This window comes from Brachionichthys hirsutus, unplaced genomic scaffold (assembly GCF_040956055.1).
Source record: "Brachionichthys hirsutus isolate HB-005 unplaced genomic scaffold, CSIRO-AGI_Bhir_v1 contig_916, whole genome shotgun sequence".
In the NCBI taxonomy this organism is placed as follows: Eukaryota; Metazoa; Chordata; class Actinopteri; order Lophiiformes; family Brachionichthyidae; genus Brachionichthys; species Brachionichthys hirsutus.
In genome coordinates, this window is record NW_027180327.1 from 266,656 (window position 1) to 283,049 (window position 16,394).

Here is a 16,394-nt window from a genome sequence, read left to right on the forward strand (position 1 = left end):
CATGCATGTCTAATCTCTGCCTCTGATTATTTCTTGCACTGATGTGCAGATGCCCATGGAAGACATTTCTATATTGTATATACTGTAAAAACAGCTGCCAGTTGTGTTTTCACGTGCTGCCACCATAGCAGTTTGTGGCAGATGTAGGGTTCAGTTGTACTGCATGCTAAAAAGATTATGAGAAAGTTGTAATTTTGGTAGCTGGTTTGGAAAACAAGAGGCACTGCATAAAAGCTGGCCATCCAAGTGCTGGTGAATTGGCTGTACTGTGTTACGGTAACTGCTCTCCCATCTGACCGACACTTTATAACGCAGAGGGACACAAGGACAGAACTTGCCAGTGCTATTTCAGTTCCTTTACTAAACCCTGGTTGGGGCAAGGCCTGCAATTTCAGCCCCTGCTGCGGTAAGGAAAATCAACCCCTTCTAATTATACAGAGCTGCCCAAAGATGATGTAAAAATGATTGCAGTTTCTTCCATGCTTTCCTCTTCTTCAAAGTAAAGGACTAGAGCACATAAGGACATACCCAACCCATGAAATGGTTCATTATTATTTCAAGACATTGATTTAAATCGATAAATATTTAAGTACAGATTAATTACTAATTATAATTCCAGTCAATGTCCCATCTCCTAAATTATCAAAAAGACGAGAGCTTTGAATTAGCAAAATGGAACTATCACTTTAACTGGCTGAATGCTGCTGATTGTTTCGTTGTTGTTGAAACATTTTACAGATTGTATTTTCTTCTATATTGCTTGAAATTCTGACGCCATTATTGAGTTATAGTTGATCTGTGCAGCCTTACATTAAGATATGTAGGAAACTGACCACCCCCATGTAAAAAATTACCACAATTAATGGAAAAAACGCATTTAATTTTTAATGCATGAACTAAAGGACATGTCCTCCCTGCTAACCTGACAGGCACAGTTCAGAATGAATGTTGAATGCACTGACGGGTCTTTCAATGGGTTTAAATCTGGATAGTGTTGTTTCCCTCATAAGTAAATCTGTGTAATGGAATGTGGTCTGCCACTCCTTGAGAGGGAATGCTATCCCCTGAGACACAGACCCACTACATGGTCCAATACAGGCCTGAATTGTCCTGAAAATGTCGTAACTTTTAGGTATCCCATTTGAATTTACAGCAGACCACTGAAAACGTCAAGGTGGTGTACACAACTACAAATTTTGTCACCAAAGATGGACGATGGCCTGTATTTAATCACCGTCAAGAGGGAATCTAAGAGGGTGAGCTGAAACATATCAACCTATTTGTCCAAATCTGTATGTTGATATAAAAGAGAAGTCAGATTATTAATAATGTATTGCTATTCTAACTAAAAGCACCATTGGTCAATCCACTGAAAGTGGGAACTCTCCCACTTGAGGGTGTGGATTCTCTGGGTACTTCCGAGATCAGGGAGACAGTCACAAAAGCTGTCCTGGTTAACACACAGCAAACCAGAAGGAACCAATATTAAAGCACGGGGGAGGGTGTTCAGTAATAGTCAAACATGAGGATGGGCAACGAAACAGATAGAAACAGTCTGTTTTAAAATTTACTAAATAATTTAAGAACTGTAAAGACAGCCTCAAAAAGGGTTAAACACAATCATAAAAACAGAAATGGCTAGAAAGCCTCAGTTTTTCCTATGAGGCCAATCTAATTTCAGACCATTTCACTGAGTCCATGTTAGACATAGAAGCAAAATATTGTAGGCTGCCTGTAGGCTGCCTGCCTGTAGGCTGCCTGTAAAACGGATGATTGATGTAGAAGAAAACCATATGTTAGCTTGCCTGCATCACATTGTAAAGCTTTTTGTTCTTTCTTGATTAACACCTCTTTTCACTCATTTATTTTATCACAAGAATATTACAGCATATTATTGCATATCAACAGTAAATCCTTGGGACATATTTTTCCAGTTAAATATCATTAACTCCTCCACTATCCAGAACTCTTACTAGTTTCAGACTTACACATCTAACGCTGGTGGGCCTTGAGGACAGACAAAATCTTGTGACAGTGCCTTTACTTTTATTTTGTCAGAAAGGAGACCTGCTGCTCCTGCAGCTCTGAAATCCTCTACTCAAATTGATATGGATGTGATAATGCAAACAAATTAGCAGCTTGAAACAAGCCAAAGAGCGCTAGGCAAAGAAAGAGTGCAGGATGTTTCTAAAAGAATAGACAGCGTCTCTTTCCCTCTGGTTCAGTTTCTGCAGTTTCCTGGGCTCTGGAATGCCTTCCTCACTGGCCTCAGGGGAACAGAGACCGACAGGGAGGGGTGCTTGTGTGTCTTGGGAAGAAGAAGAATCAGAGGAGGAGGGTAATAGTGTGCAGAAAACATGTCATTTCCCATTCTTCTTCATAAATTGTCAATTTAAATGGTTTTGGAGAAAGAAAGAGTTAGACTGTGTCCTCACAACATTGAATTTTAGGAGTTTCGACAGGAAAGCTACAAGGGTAATAAATAGGCATAAAAATAAATATAGCATGATTCATAATAGTACAAATTAGACCATTCTAATGCACACTAATCAATGCAAATGAACTGCTTTAACTTCCAGAAAACAGTTTAAGGGAAGAGCAGCTGTGTTGTAATTAATAACATACATCTGTTAAGTCATTAAGGACTAAGGATGCTACTTGCATTTTAGATTTGCATATTGTACACAATAGCATAGAATTTACTGTTTTAAAAATTTTAATGGGCAAAGCAGCAATCTTGAATTGCCAAGGTCTTGAATTTGTTGCATCAGAGCTTTGGAATAAATTAGGGCAAACCAACTGTTGAAAGTCCCTGCAAGAGGGTTATTGATACTCATGCTAGCTATATTGTGTGTGAGGTTCTGGTATGAATGTCTCTCCACAGGTCTCCTCAGTACGAGACTGTAGGAAAATGGGACACACTGTGCACTCCCACACGCAAGGAAAAATACCCATGCCCTCTCCATTCTAATCTAATCTTACAAGGCTGATCATAATCAGAGCCCTTCCTGTGATCAAAGACAGTTTGTAGCCGTCTTCGGTTCAACTCTAACCTGGAATGAGTTTCTATATTCTACACATGCCTGAGTGCATACCTACAAAAACTGAGGTCTTGTAAGGTCTTGTAACATTTTCAATGTTATTCTATTTTTTATGGTAGTATTTCTGATCAGTAGTGTAAAGTGATTTATTCTTTTCCTAAACTACATGATGCACAATGACTCCACGGTGAATCCATAAGAAAACTGCCAACACAGTCTCACTTGAGTTTTACATCAGGCTGGCTAATTACGTCAATGTCCTTTACAAGTCATGGAAACAGCTGTTACAAGCAAAGTGCAGGTAGAAGATGGATGGCTTAACCTATTTGTCTGTACTGTGATCAATCTCCTTAGCACTGTGAGCACAGTTCTGGGGCAACTGTAGTCACATTGCAGATGGATGAAAACGTTTTCAGCAGATTAGATTCACCCTTGGAGGTTTCTACAAAGTTCCACTGTCAAATTGTGACCTCTATATGTTAATAATATAGATTATACTGCTCTGAAAATTATTTCTAGGCTACAATGTGGTTTTGAAGTTCTAGTTTGCCATGGAGATTTTGCTTAACAACAGATTTGGGTTGCCTTTATCACAGATCATTAAGCAGCGCCTCTGCTGGGGCCAGGTGAGGTCAAAAGAATGCCCTTAAAAGGCTGTTCAACAACAATAAAAGGACAGGCATAAGGTATAAAAACTGTCCTTATGCCGTAAGCAATCAATGATCACATAAGGTCAGGTATTTGAAAGTATTTATAAAAGCTAAACCATGTGAGCAATAAGCCACCATAATTGTCTCACTTGATTTGAATTAAAGCCTCAATAGGACTTTCCACCTGATTTGTTCTATGCATGATAAATAACACAACTCCAACAGAATGCCATGGCTAGAAATGTATGTGAGTAAATTGGAAGCCAAGCACTCTTTGCAAACTGCTCCTCTTTGCATGAAGTGATATCCCAAGTTCTTTTGAGGCTCAGCACAAAGGAGCTCAGCACGTCTCAAACCCTCATGAGTGAAGCATGGCAAGACATTCATTTACTTGCAGTACAAAATAAATCTGTGTTCAGAACAGCTAAACAGAGCAGTACAAAGATTGACAGAGGAGAGAGAATGGAGCCCTGAAACTCAGGACTGAACAATGGTCTCCAAAGATTTCCAACACCTCCACAGAGACGTATCTAAGAGTCAGGCTCTATGATAGCACAGGTTGGTTTCTGCTTAAAATGATGATGATATAGACAATCTGAACTGTCACTAAACCCCAATCAAGAGAAAATATGCAATGACAGGTTAGTACCTGCTACATCCTATAGGTAAGCAGTCTCCTTCATAAAAACAGGCATTTGAAATACTTATTTAGACCATGGACAAGGGTTATAAAGTGGTACGAAAGCAAAACGGAAAGTCAGACAGAAGAGATGTGTCAGGCAGACCATGTTGCAATTAGAAAAAACAATGGCCTACCAACCTTTTCAGCCAATAAACTGCCATGAAGGCCACTCTCACCCTCCCTAAATCCGTTCGAGAAGCACCCTGGCATGTTACTGATAAATAATGTTTTCCTCCTCTGAATTATTTGCACAAGGCAGGAGGCTGGGATATGAGAGCCTATGAGTGATGTCATCCACAGCAGTGCTATGGATGACATCACTCCCTGAGTCATCATCTACTTGTTTGGCTTCTTGTCCATTGCTGTGCACATACTTTCAAGGTTACGGGAATCATCCATGCCGAGAGCCAAACTGCACATGTGTTCTTAATCGAGTATCAACCAAGTTTTAACACAAGTAATAATTAAAAAAAAAAGAAATCTGACTACTTTAATTAATGATAAGAGTAGCTTTAGGTGCAGTAGACCAGCCATAGAGAGGTACTGCACATGCAGTCACAGCAGATGTTGCTCGAAAGTCAATCTTCTGAGTCATGTGGAGTGGAGATTGTTGTAATTTCAAGGGTTCAAATAAGTTATGCCTCTAATGTTATGACAACTGACAGCTTTTTCAGCTGGTTAAATGAAACTTTCAACAATGAAACTTCAGAATATATTAGTTAACGTCATGCATAGCCAACTACCCAGCTATAACCATTGAAAAAATGGCCCTAAGATAATAATAACAACCATGAATGAGATTAAAGTGGCTACACAGGTTCTTCATGGGCATTCTACAGTTCTAACTAAACTTCAGTAACAGTGATCTACAGAAGAACAACTCTAAAACCAGTATCATTGTACAACCAACAACGAAAAACTACTTACAACACCTTGTGCAAGTCTTTATATTTGGAATTTTTCAGGCTTTTTCCTTTGAGGTCTTCAGTTATTTTGATTTGAAAGGCAGGGCCTAATGTTTCCCGTAAGAGTCTCTACAAACGGAAAACAGCAAGGCTGGCCAACCAAGTTTACTGCTTTAGCCAAGAGCCTTTATTTTGCTTTGCAGAAAGTGAGACAGGGAGTGCCTAATACGGATACACCTGAGGTTAGAGGTGTACAAACGTACATATGTGAGTTTGTACACGTGTGTTTGTACGTGTAAGTGTGGCTTCAGCTCCGCCCTACTAATCGTTGTCTGCTGGATGCAGAGTGCTTTGATAGCTGTAAATGGTAAATGGTAAATGGACCGCACTTACCGGTACATAGCATTTTTCCACCTTTCCTGTGCTCAAAGCGCTTTTACTTGAGGCCTCACATTCACCCATTCACACACACATTCACACTCACACTCCAGTGGGCCACTGCTGCCATGCAAGGTGCTGCCAGACCCACTGGGAGCAATTTGGGGTTCAGTGTCTTGCCCAAGGACACTTCGACAGTCAGAGCTTCGAACCACCGGTTTACTGATCACTGGACGACCCACTCTACCAACTGAGCCACAGCCGTATAGGTCTAAATTGTGTTCTTTGTGATCAGGTACATTTTGTCCTCCACCATTTTAAATCCTACCTCAACTGTCTATTGAAGTCTAGATACACATGACTAAGACTAAGGGCTAAGTTAGACAACAGAGACTAAAATACCTTTTCTCTTTTATCAGCACAGTTTTATTTTCATTTGAGTTACAATCAGGGTATTGGGGAATGAACTAGCTATAACCCACAGGCAGGTTTTAAGTGAAAGTAAATATATATTTGTAAAATAATATTTCGACTAAAGGATCAAGTGGCAAATTAAAAGCAAATCCAAGCCTCTAGGCTGCATGAATTGTTTTTAGAATGAAGTGTACTCCAAAAGGAAAACCATGAGCTGATGATAAAGGAGTCAGTGGTTGTGGTCTGGGCACTAGTTATTATGGTTAATCAAAGGATGTGAATAATGTAGCTTGAGGTTGCTTGCTGCTCTCTCTGTCTCCACTGCTCGCTAACTGTCTGTGTATGTGTGTGGCATAATATGGAGTCTTCCTGTCCTGCACAGGTCACACACTGCATGTAATCTGTGGTCTAGACATCCTGTGGCTGACTCTATGTACTGTACTCATCAGTCTTGGTTCAGCACTCATCATTTTTTACTTTTGAGCAAAGAAATTTATGAAAAGTGCAGAATATTTTCTTAGTGCACAGACAGAAACAAGAGTTTCATAAAGAAACAACATCACTGCTATACAAATGTACACTGATGAGACATTGGGCTAACATTGCTAGTCCAAATAACAGTGATGAAGGAAGTTGTATTAATATAGTTTGGTAATATAAATAATAATAAGATGTCCCATATGAATGGAGTTGTGTAGCTTTAGTAGCTCAGTCTCTGTGGTTTAAGAATGGCTAGGAATCATATGCTTAGACTGTAAACTGAGAAGATGATGAATCCCTGTATCTTCCTTATTTACATCAAGATCGATATTCTGGCTAAGCATTCACCAATACTTTCCATTTTTTTCCCCAACAGTCAGTTTTTGCTGCCAAGTTTATCATACCTGTTCTTCAGGTGACAAATAGGGCCGGACACTAATTTTAAAATATTTGTATAGCAATGCCTTTACAAGGAAACCACACCTCATGGTAATGCAGTACTAATGCCTGAAGGTAACATAATTGTAAGTACAAACTGTTTGCAATCGCTATGACTAAAAGAACACACTGTGAAGGGAAATGAGGTACAGTACCAACTCCACTTAGCAAGGCAAAACTATCTTCTGCACTAGCGGAACAAATCGATCCACAGTTCGACAGTCACCGATGAGGAAGTAAGCTTGATGTTGGATGTGCAGAATAAGCAGTGCAAGACTGAAACTTGAGAGAAACTTAGTGAAGTAAACGCAAATCTGTTCAGAATTTCTGTTTGAACAAATAACTATTATATCACCTGTGGTTATTAGTTATTGAAAATATGTCTTCCCATAGCAGCAATAATCCTGCATTCCAGCATGTTACGCTGCGCAGGAATACAGATAGCGGGGAAAGAATCTTCTATATTTAATTCATGCCTACAAAATGAGTAACAACATAATACAATTACAACATCTAGGGACGCAATCTATGCATTTTTAGTTGCTTTCCACAACCAAACAAAACTATAATCAAATACAAGAGCAGAAACCATTTAATAAGTTTCATATTTAGTACTGTATTAGTCCCCCCACCCCCCAAAATAAACTTTACACAGAACGAAATTAACTTGCTCTTATAAACTCAAGCAGCGGTCCTTCAAATTTCCAGAACTATGTGGAATCCTGCAAACAAAACAAAATCTAGCTTAGCAACTAATTTGCTGTTGTTTGACCCTTGGCAACAAATCACTGACTCGTGTCAAAAAGCCCAAGGAACTCACAGAAACTGCAGAGGCAGCATGTACCAGTCACTGCCACAGCTGAGGCAACAGAGAGCAGCGCTTTATGGTCTCTCTCTCTCTCACACACACACACACACACATCTATGGGAACATCTCCTCCATCTTTCACTTCATCATCATACTAAACCTTATATCAGAAAGAGCCTCTAAACATTACTGGCTGCATCTGGCTCAGATGAAGGCATCAAGAATCTGTGCATTTTGTCTTTCATACCACACCCACTGTATAATTGTATATACTGTAAAGTCATGTGTTATCTGTATATACTGCAATTGTATATATTGTAATATCATCTGTGATCTAGATATTCACAATTGTTATTTAATCACTGCTAAAAGCACTTCTGGTAAAATGCAAACTATATTTCATTGCTTGTATTTGTGACATGCTCAATGACAATAAATTGAATCTTATCTTAAGAAGGCCATTAGGAACAGTTGTCCGTATCCTTTTGCCCGCCTTCACATTTGTATGGCTAAACTTAATATTAAGTGACTAATCTGAAAGATGCATTTCCATCTGCATTCCAAACCAGAACAATCAGCATCCCAGTAGATACACGATGAGGTTAAAAGTATAAATAAAGTAGTGGAGTCAACCAGTATTTTCTGTGATGACCTCTGTCTCTTGTGTAGCCAGGTGCATCAGTGGTTTCTGCCTCTGTACTAACAAAGTAAGAAATGTCCTGCCAACCGGTGATGACGTTTGTGTGTAACTGACTTGATTCTTTCTCTGTGTGTTGGGAAGCTGGCGGAATGAACAGGTGAAACTGTTGTTTCCACACGGCAACGCATGTTTGTGTGATTAATACTGTGTCATCCACAACATACAGACAACTGTCTGGCAGCTGCCTCAAGCAGCCAAGCTCATTGGGTGGTAAACACATGTTGCCCAACACAGAAACACAGACAATTAAAACAGAGTTGAAAAGGTTTCTGTCGGCCATATAATGAAGAAATGCGGATGTAACATGTCCATGACGCTGTTAGGTTTCTCCTTTTTCCCTCGGTTCTTTTATTATATCTCATGTTGGAGGTGTTTATTCAATAATGAGTCAGGATTATAAAACGAATCAAGTTTACCGAAGGTTTTCAGTAAGTACAAAGCTGGTAAGGAAATACAGCGCTGGACTCTCCTACAGACGCGGAAGCGGGACTCTGTAGAAGAGTCCCGAATGTTCTACGGCAGTGATCTTTATAGTGGGCATGAAAACACCCTCCTCCCAGGGGGTGCTTACACCCTCCTCCTGGGAAGGGCCGTTAGGGCCCTAACTTATTCCCATCGTGTATCAGTTACAATGTGTGATACTTTATATGTGATTAATCTATGTGTGTGATTACCTCAGAGTATGTAGAGATAAAGAAACTAAGCGTGTTTGTGCAACCTGTGTATTGTGAGCGTGCATGCATAACTCAAATATCTAACAGTAAGACGCAGTAAATATGACTCAGTAATGTGGGGCTATAAAGCCAGTAAGCTAGCAGACAATTTTCAGCAGAAAGAGAATAAATATTGTTGGTTTTCACGCGTTTCAAGTTCACCACAAATATATGACTTAGGTTCACTTCACTTGTACCGATAAAACTTCAACACAGGCAAAACACAAAACGAAAGGTCAAACTGAGGATAGGTCATGCAGGGGATGATAAACCCTCCAGCCACTGGTCTGTCTGCTCCACACCATGAGCTTACGAGTGTAAGGAAGAATATTATTGCACTGATTTTCCAAACCACAGTACTAAACCGGTGTTGAGACTTGCTTCCTGTTGGAAAACGCATCTGTCATTAATGTTCAGTGAATACAATTAATAGGCTGTTTACACATTGCTTGTTGGTTCCATGTGTTTTTGGCAGCACACTTTTATGTTTCGGAAGCTTCAGTTTTATTCAAACAATCCGACACAGAGCATGGATGGGTGCCTCTCATTTATTGTTCCCATCCTTGCCATATTCAACCTCCTATTTGCATAAAGCAAAGATGAGAACATTGACCACTTTCATGTTGGACAGGACAAAACTGAACTAGAAAAGCACTCAGAGAGCGCAGACCTCCGCCAAGCACCTCAGTCCCCTCCTAATTGGATGTACACCATCCACATGGTGATCTGGATCATAATCAAAAGGCTCTAAATTGTTCTTGGCATCTTTATACACCAACCATGAAAAGTAAAATTGAATCAGACTTGCTGTGTATTTGTAACCAAAATGTAACCATCTGTTCCTGGTAAGACTCCAAACATTTCCTGATCACTTCATCCAGATCCGTCCAGAGTTTGAGTTATCTTGCTAGCAGATGGACGGACAAAAACACCGGCAAAAACATAACCTCCGTGACGGAGGTAATAACAAAACAGGTATTTGCCAGCAGAGTTTGATGTTTTTCCAAGTCATATCATCTTCTTTAAAGACAATAGGTTTACTTCTGTAACTTCAGAACAACTTAATGGCCTTATCGACATGAGACAAAGAATGTGAACTCAAAAGGTGTGTTTTTGAATGGATTTTACAAATTGAGTGACAAAATTGATAGTGCCAGTAACTACTCACCGTAAACGACACATCTCTGACCTATATCTTCACAAAGAATACCAAATACAACAATATATATACAATATATAGTCATCGTCTTGTAGTTCTGAAGGCCCAGATCTATTAACTCCACTGAGCCCTAATTGACATCAAAGTCAACAAGCCACAGCAAAATAGCATCCCACTTCCAGTTTAGTAGACTATGAAAAAAATAGCTCCTTGCAGACTTAAAGAGGTAAGCAGTGAGTGGGAGGAGGTAGAGGAGGAGGAGGAAGGAGGAGGAATGAGCTAAAGGAGCACACGATGGAAAGACTAAATTAGCAAACTGTGTGTTTTTGTGGTCGTGGAAATTGGGAGATCCCAAAGGAGAGTTAATGACTGTGGTGGTATCTGAACTTGGGGCCAAGTTTCCTTGACTGCTTGAAAGTTGCCTCCAGTCCACGGCCACTTGGTCATGTACATGTGCCGAGCTATCTTGCAATTACTGTATATCATTACCAAGGTCTTTCCTTCCTCTGATTTCCATTATTTGTTGCTGAGCAAATTTTACTGGAACTTATTCCTTCTGACAGCAGGAACGTCCACACCAGGGGTCACCAACGCGGCGCCGCGAGGCCCTTGTGAGGTGCCCGCGAGCCATGGTTTCTCAAGAGTTTGTATAAAATAAAAGACTTCTGAACAAGTCAAATCTGTCCCCTACCTTGTTAAAACGTTGTTAATAATTAGTGTGAGTAATCATTAAACATGATCAGTGTATTTACATAGATGAATATCACTGATTAATGCTACATTGAGAAAATGTTTTATTTCAGAAGTGTGTATGAAACTGGTAGCCGTTTGCATGAATCGGTACCCAGAAAGTAGCCCTCGGCTTCAAAAAGGTTGGTGACCCCTGGTCCACACAGTCGTAATGGACTTGAAGAAACAGCCAGCAACAAAATTAGAAACTTTCCCCAATGAGTTTGTCAGCAAACAAACACCAACTTTCAAGCATAAAATATAGGGATGTCAAAAGATGACAATTTTATACATCTCAAACAAATACTGATGCTGTATTGATAAAAATAAAGAAAAATCCTGAGGCTGAAATCCCATTTGAAAAGCAACATAAGATAGAAAGCATATAAGGAAGGAGAAGTCATCATTCCACTGATCCAGACATTTCATTTCAGTAAATTTCTTTCCCAAACCATTTGGGAGAAAAAATTATATTGTATTCAAGTCTCATATACACTGTAGTAAATATTTTACGTGCAATAGACATCGTCTTGTCTGGGACTATTAACTATACCATAGTGTACCCAAACTGATCAGCACAGCAATCCCCCCCATCAGTGCTGCAAACCATATTTTAGATCCCAAGCTGAAGTCAGATCAACACAAAAAAAACTACTTTTCCAAGGACAAATAAAAAAAAAGTATTTACTGCTTTCATAGAAAACAACAAAACAAAAATAATTAGATTCTTCATAAAGACATTTGACAACTCATCAAAATCTTAAGATGACAGAGAATTTTTCGTTTATTTACATCTATTACATTTTGCCAACAATCCAAAGAGGAATGTAACATATTATCGGCTCTGACTGAAAACAAAAAATACATTTAGCAGAGATTCATGTAGGAGCAACAGTAGGGCAAAGTCACCACTACTAGCTGTTGAATCTCTGTGACCTCTCATCTGTCTTTAAGAGCCCTAAACAATAGAGAGAAGAGGCCACGTTTTATTGTGCCAGAATGAGAAAGGGAGACAGAGCCAGTTGGGCTTGATGAATGGGGTCCAACTGCGTGAGTAAATCTGGGATAAAGGAGCAGTTTCCCGCCATAAAGCCGCTGCTCCCAGCCTTCTCGTACACAGACCCTCCTGAAATTGTAAAGGTGCATGTGTATGCAGCTGGGTCTATGTGTCACAGTGATTCATACATGTGAGACAGGTTACAACACCTAGACAGAAAACAACACTGTGCATGAATGGAGTGTGAGGTGTAAAGCAACCCAGACTCTCCTCCCTTTTATTTTATCGTTAATTGCTGAGTGAAACATCTTCCAGACAAAGCCAGAAAGAGAATGATGATCTATTCTATGCACTGACTATTTGAACTATACTACCTGTTAAAACCAGTCCAGGGGTTGTAAATCAAAGCTCGGCTGGCAGATGCCGTACAAGAAAAAGAAAAGATGAAGACAGTCACTGTATGAACAGGGAAATAGTACGATGTATCCCTGGATATGGCTAACATTTAGGAAAATACAGATAGAAATCAACTGTAAAGATAGAATGGTCAATTTGACTACAGTTAAAATGTAAAAGAAAAATATGACTTTGTTATATATGACTTTATGGTTTTAGCAATATGGATTTCTGAGATCCCCCAACAATACAATATAGAAGCCTCCACCAGGTGGTTCACGCAGTCAATACAGTCTGTGCAGAGCCTACATTCTACCCATATGCAGCACAAAACAAAATACCTCTTTACATTTGTCAGTCACATAAAATCACTGCATGCTCTTCAATGAAACATTACATTAGACAACTGCTGTAAATGATGGCTGAGATGAAAGCATGTTGTGAGCAAAGTGCGAGCATGACTTTTGTGCTTTCGTCAAAAATTTCTCTGTTTACTTTAGCTTTATTTAACACATTTCTGCCGTCACATTCTGTATGTTTGCAAATATTAGAGTATTTGGAAACACATTAGAAAGTTTCCATCTTAAGAAATTATTTCATACACAATGAGGTATTTCCACCTCAGTAGCTGCATCTAGGCCTTTAAGGTATGGGATATTTGTTCCAAGGAAAACATCACGCCGTTTTTCCGCCTGATCTAAAACACACCTGAATCATTCTTGCTCCCTTTGCCTCCATCTCTGTTCTTCTTCAGCACTGCCTTGAACATGGTGAGATTATTGGAATCCTCTCTATAGGGTATCTGAGGGAAACATAAACCACAAACCACATTCAATTATTCACAGGCATGACAAGACAATTAAATACAGTCACTTGTGAAATAATTCAGCAACACAAAAAGCTCCATTTCTAATTATGGCAGAACAGAATATTTATTTTTACTAAAGGACTCTTCAAATAATAATAAATGTGTCCTTGAGAACCAAACTTGAGAAAAATTGGTCGTCTGCAAATGCATTTCATACTGCTTAGCTGGGAGTTTTCCCACAGTACTCCTAATCCTGCAGGTCATCAGTAGAGGGACACATGGAAAGAATTCTCCAATATTTAAACAGAAAAGAACAAGTTCTGCTATCTTGTTTTGCCGGAAAGTCCTGTACTGGATGCCCAAAATTCCACATGTAATTGATGTTATGCAGCTGAACTCGGGTGTTTGCAAATGATTTCCACGGTTGTTTCCAAGAGAGCGAGCATTTTTTACGCTTGGAGATAAATGGTATAACAAGAATTTAAAATCTCACCTTGAAATGCCTGGATGTGGTTGTTTACTTTGTGATTATTTACAGCCATACGCAGTTGTACAATAGTTAAAAATATACTAAAGTCAACACAGGAGCAGCGAAAACACCTAACCGTATAGTCTTAAGTTTCAAATCCTCTAAACACATTTTAGGCTGCTCCAGGATGCCGCACTATATTAATAGCAGCGGAGCAATCTTTCCAATTCAGAGAACAGACTGGTTTCAACCAAATAAGGGTATGCTTTCTGCAAACATAGCATACAGTCCTTGCACTTAGCTCTCAACCCTCGAATCCCAGGCTTTAAATACAGAGGCCCACCTCCTGCTGGGAGAGTATCGATCTGCCCTTTTTTATTCTTTCATCCTGTCAGATGAAACGCTGTGATGAGAGCTTCCACTGAATGACTAATGGCTGGCGGAGGCGTCTGGAGCAAGTCACCGATGGCTCAAGTCACTCAGGCTTGACAGGTCGAAAAAAAATCCATTGTTTTGTTCCACCAAGGCAACAAATTATCATTCATTTTTCGTTCTGAATTAACCAGGGAAAGCATACTAAATCCATCTCATTCTCTCACCTTAGTGATTTTCACCTTTACTCTATGAAGCTACACAATAAAGGCATTCTACAAACACAAAATTGAACATTAATCTTCTCATCTCACAGAGCTTTCAGAGTTAACATGACCTTGACTTAATTAGCCGTTTGTCTAAAAATCACCCAAAAAAGTTCTGTCTTTACAAAAAACACATGAACATAACATATAAGGCTTGAGCTTTCTCGGTCTGTGGAGGTATTGATTTTTTCCCTACTGTAATGAGAAAGCCATATACACTGTAGGATGACTGTTTACCCCAGCTGCCAGTCTTTTATGTCTGTGCATTGTGTTTGTATAATCAGCTGAATGTTATCTGTAGATATTACAATAAAAACAATTACACAGAGACCGTATTAATCATTCAAAGGCCAAAGTTAATCAATTATGTATTAATGGAGTGTTCAGCAAAAAAAAAAAAGAGAAACACACACACAAGAATGACTGTTTGACCTCAACCCTTTGGTAGGCATCACTGGACGGATGGAAGAGGGACCCCACATGTCCACAAGACATAGAAGGAAATCTTTATATACTATTACGTCGCTAAAATGGGTGGATAATGATGCTCACAAGTGTCACCGGTAATCTAATATTCCGATAAATCAAAAATGCATCAACAAAAAACATTAAAAGAGGCCATGAGGTTGTAGCAGTATACTGAGGACAAAAATATTTTGTTGTGTAATCTTGTGGTAGACTTTTGCCAGTAGCATCACCCTTCTGCTTTAAATGTAGATGTATGAACAACACAGAGAATAAAGGCCAGAACAGCACTTCTGGAGCTTCAACACGAAGGTGTCTGACTAAAGCATGACAGCAGGTTTACACCAGGTGTGATGTAGTAGCGAGAAGAAGCAGATGAAAGGACTATGCTATAAATATCTAAATAGAATAGTGGCGTAATGTACTGTATGTCATCATGAAGCGCAGCGTGGGAGGCGACTGCTCGTCTCTATAGTAACAATAAATATCACCCGGCCTAACCCAAAGGAAATGAGACACACCCTCTTCGAAGTCCAACATAAATTCCTTCCACCCCCGTACTGACTGAACCGTGAGAATACAGTCTGAGACCTCTTCAACATAATCTACCATCACCTCCTCTTATCCAGAGGCATGAATCCATCAGCCACTTTTAGATGTTCAAGCAGCTCAGCCTCTGGGAGCCACAGCGTAGAAGCAGGGCTGTAAACAACAACATGGATACTTTCAGTCACATTTTTGACAATTAAACTGACGGCTGTGCCACGAGGCACAAATGTTAGAAGTCATACAAAGCTTTGGTTGATTGCTTCAAATGTCTGTCATTGTATTTGATTACACTGTAAAAAAGAAAAAAAAAAAGATCTTAGAATCCTCAATAATGGAATATAACATTATCTTTCTGTGTTGGTAATGACTTTGGTCATTTTCATTTTCTTTAATAGTGTTGAAGTCATTGTTGTAAAAGAAGTTGTAGCTTTCCTTACACAATAAAAATGTGGTTAATTTTGGAAATGATGCCATCGTCATATATGTCAACGCTGCTGATGTGTATATTTATGCTCTATTGCGTCACACGAGTATGAATCATTATAGCATACTTAGTGTAATTAGACTTTAGTTATGAATAATGACTAACAGGTAGCAACATGAGGGAGAAGAGGCATCTTGTATATAATGATCAAAGACTTATTAAAGTGGGATCACCATCACACTGTTAAACAGACATGAAGACCCTGCAGTTCTAACATATTCTGACCTGACATTCATAAGAATGATTTACATGAATATACAAATAGCTTATTCCGACGATTTAAACGCTTCCTGAACATATTTAGTGATGAGCAGATGGATTCATTACTAGTTCAGCCTTTGAAAATAATAAAGCATGCTTCATCACAACATGTTGGTGGTTGCAGCATTGTACAGGGGCATGTAACACAGATCATCTGTTAAAACTGTGTTGGGTAACTTTAATGAGATTGTTACTTTGCAAAAACCAGTCAAAACCACACACAGCGCGTC

The 16,394-nt window shown here is 39.3% G+C and overlaps 1 protein-coding gene across 1 annotated transcript in view; it reads right to left on the reverse strand.

Annotated features, from left to right (window-relative positions):
* Positions 1-13,259, reverse strand: part of LOC137912835 (protein TANC1-like) — an 87,317-nt gene extending 74,058 nt beyond the window's left edge. The window contains exon 1 of the mRNA XM_068756966.1: positions 13,199-13,259. Within this exon, the coding sequence (XP_068613067.1) occupies positions 13,199-13,259 (61 nt within the window). The remainder of the gene's footprint in view (positions 1-13,198) is intronic.
* Positions 13,260-16,394: the final 3,135 nt, after the last annotated feature.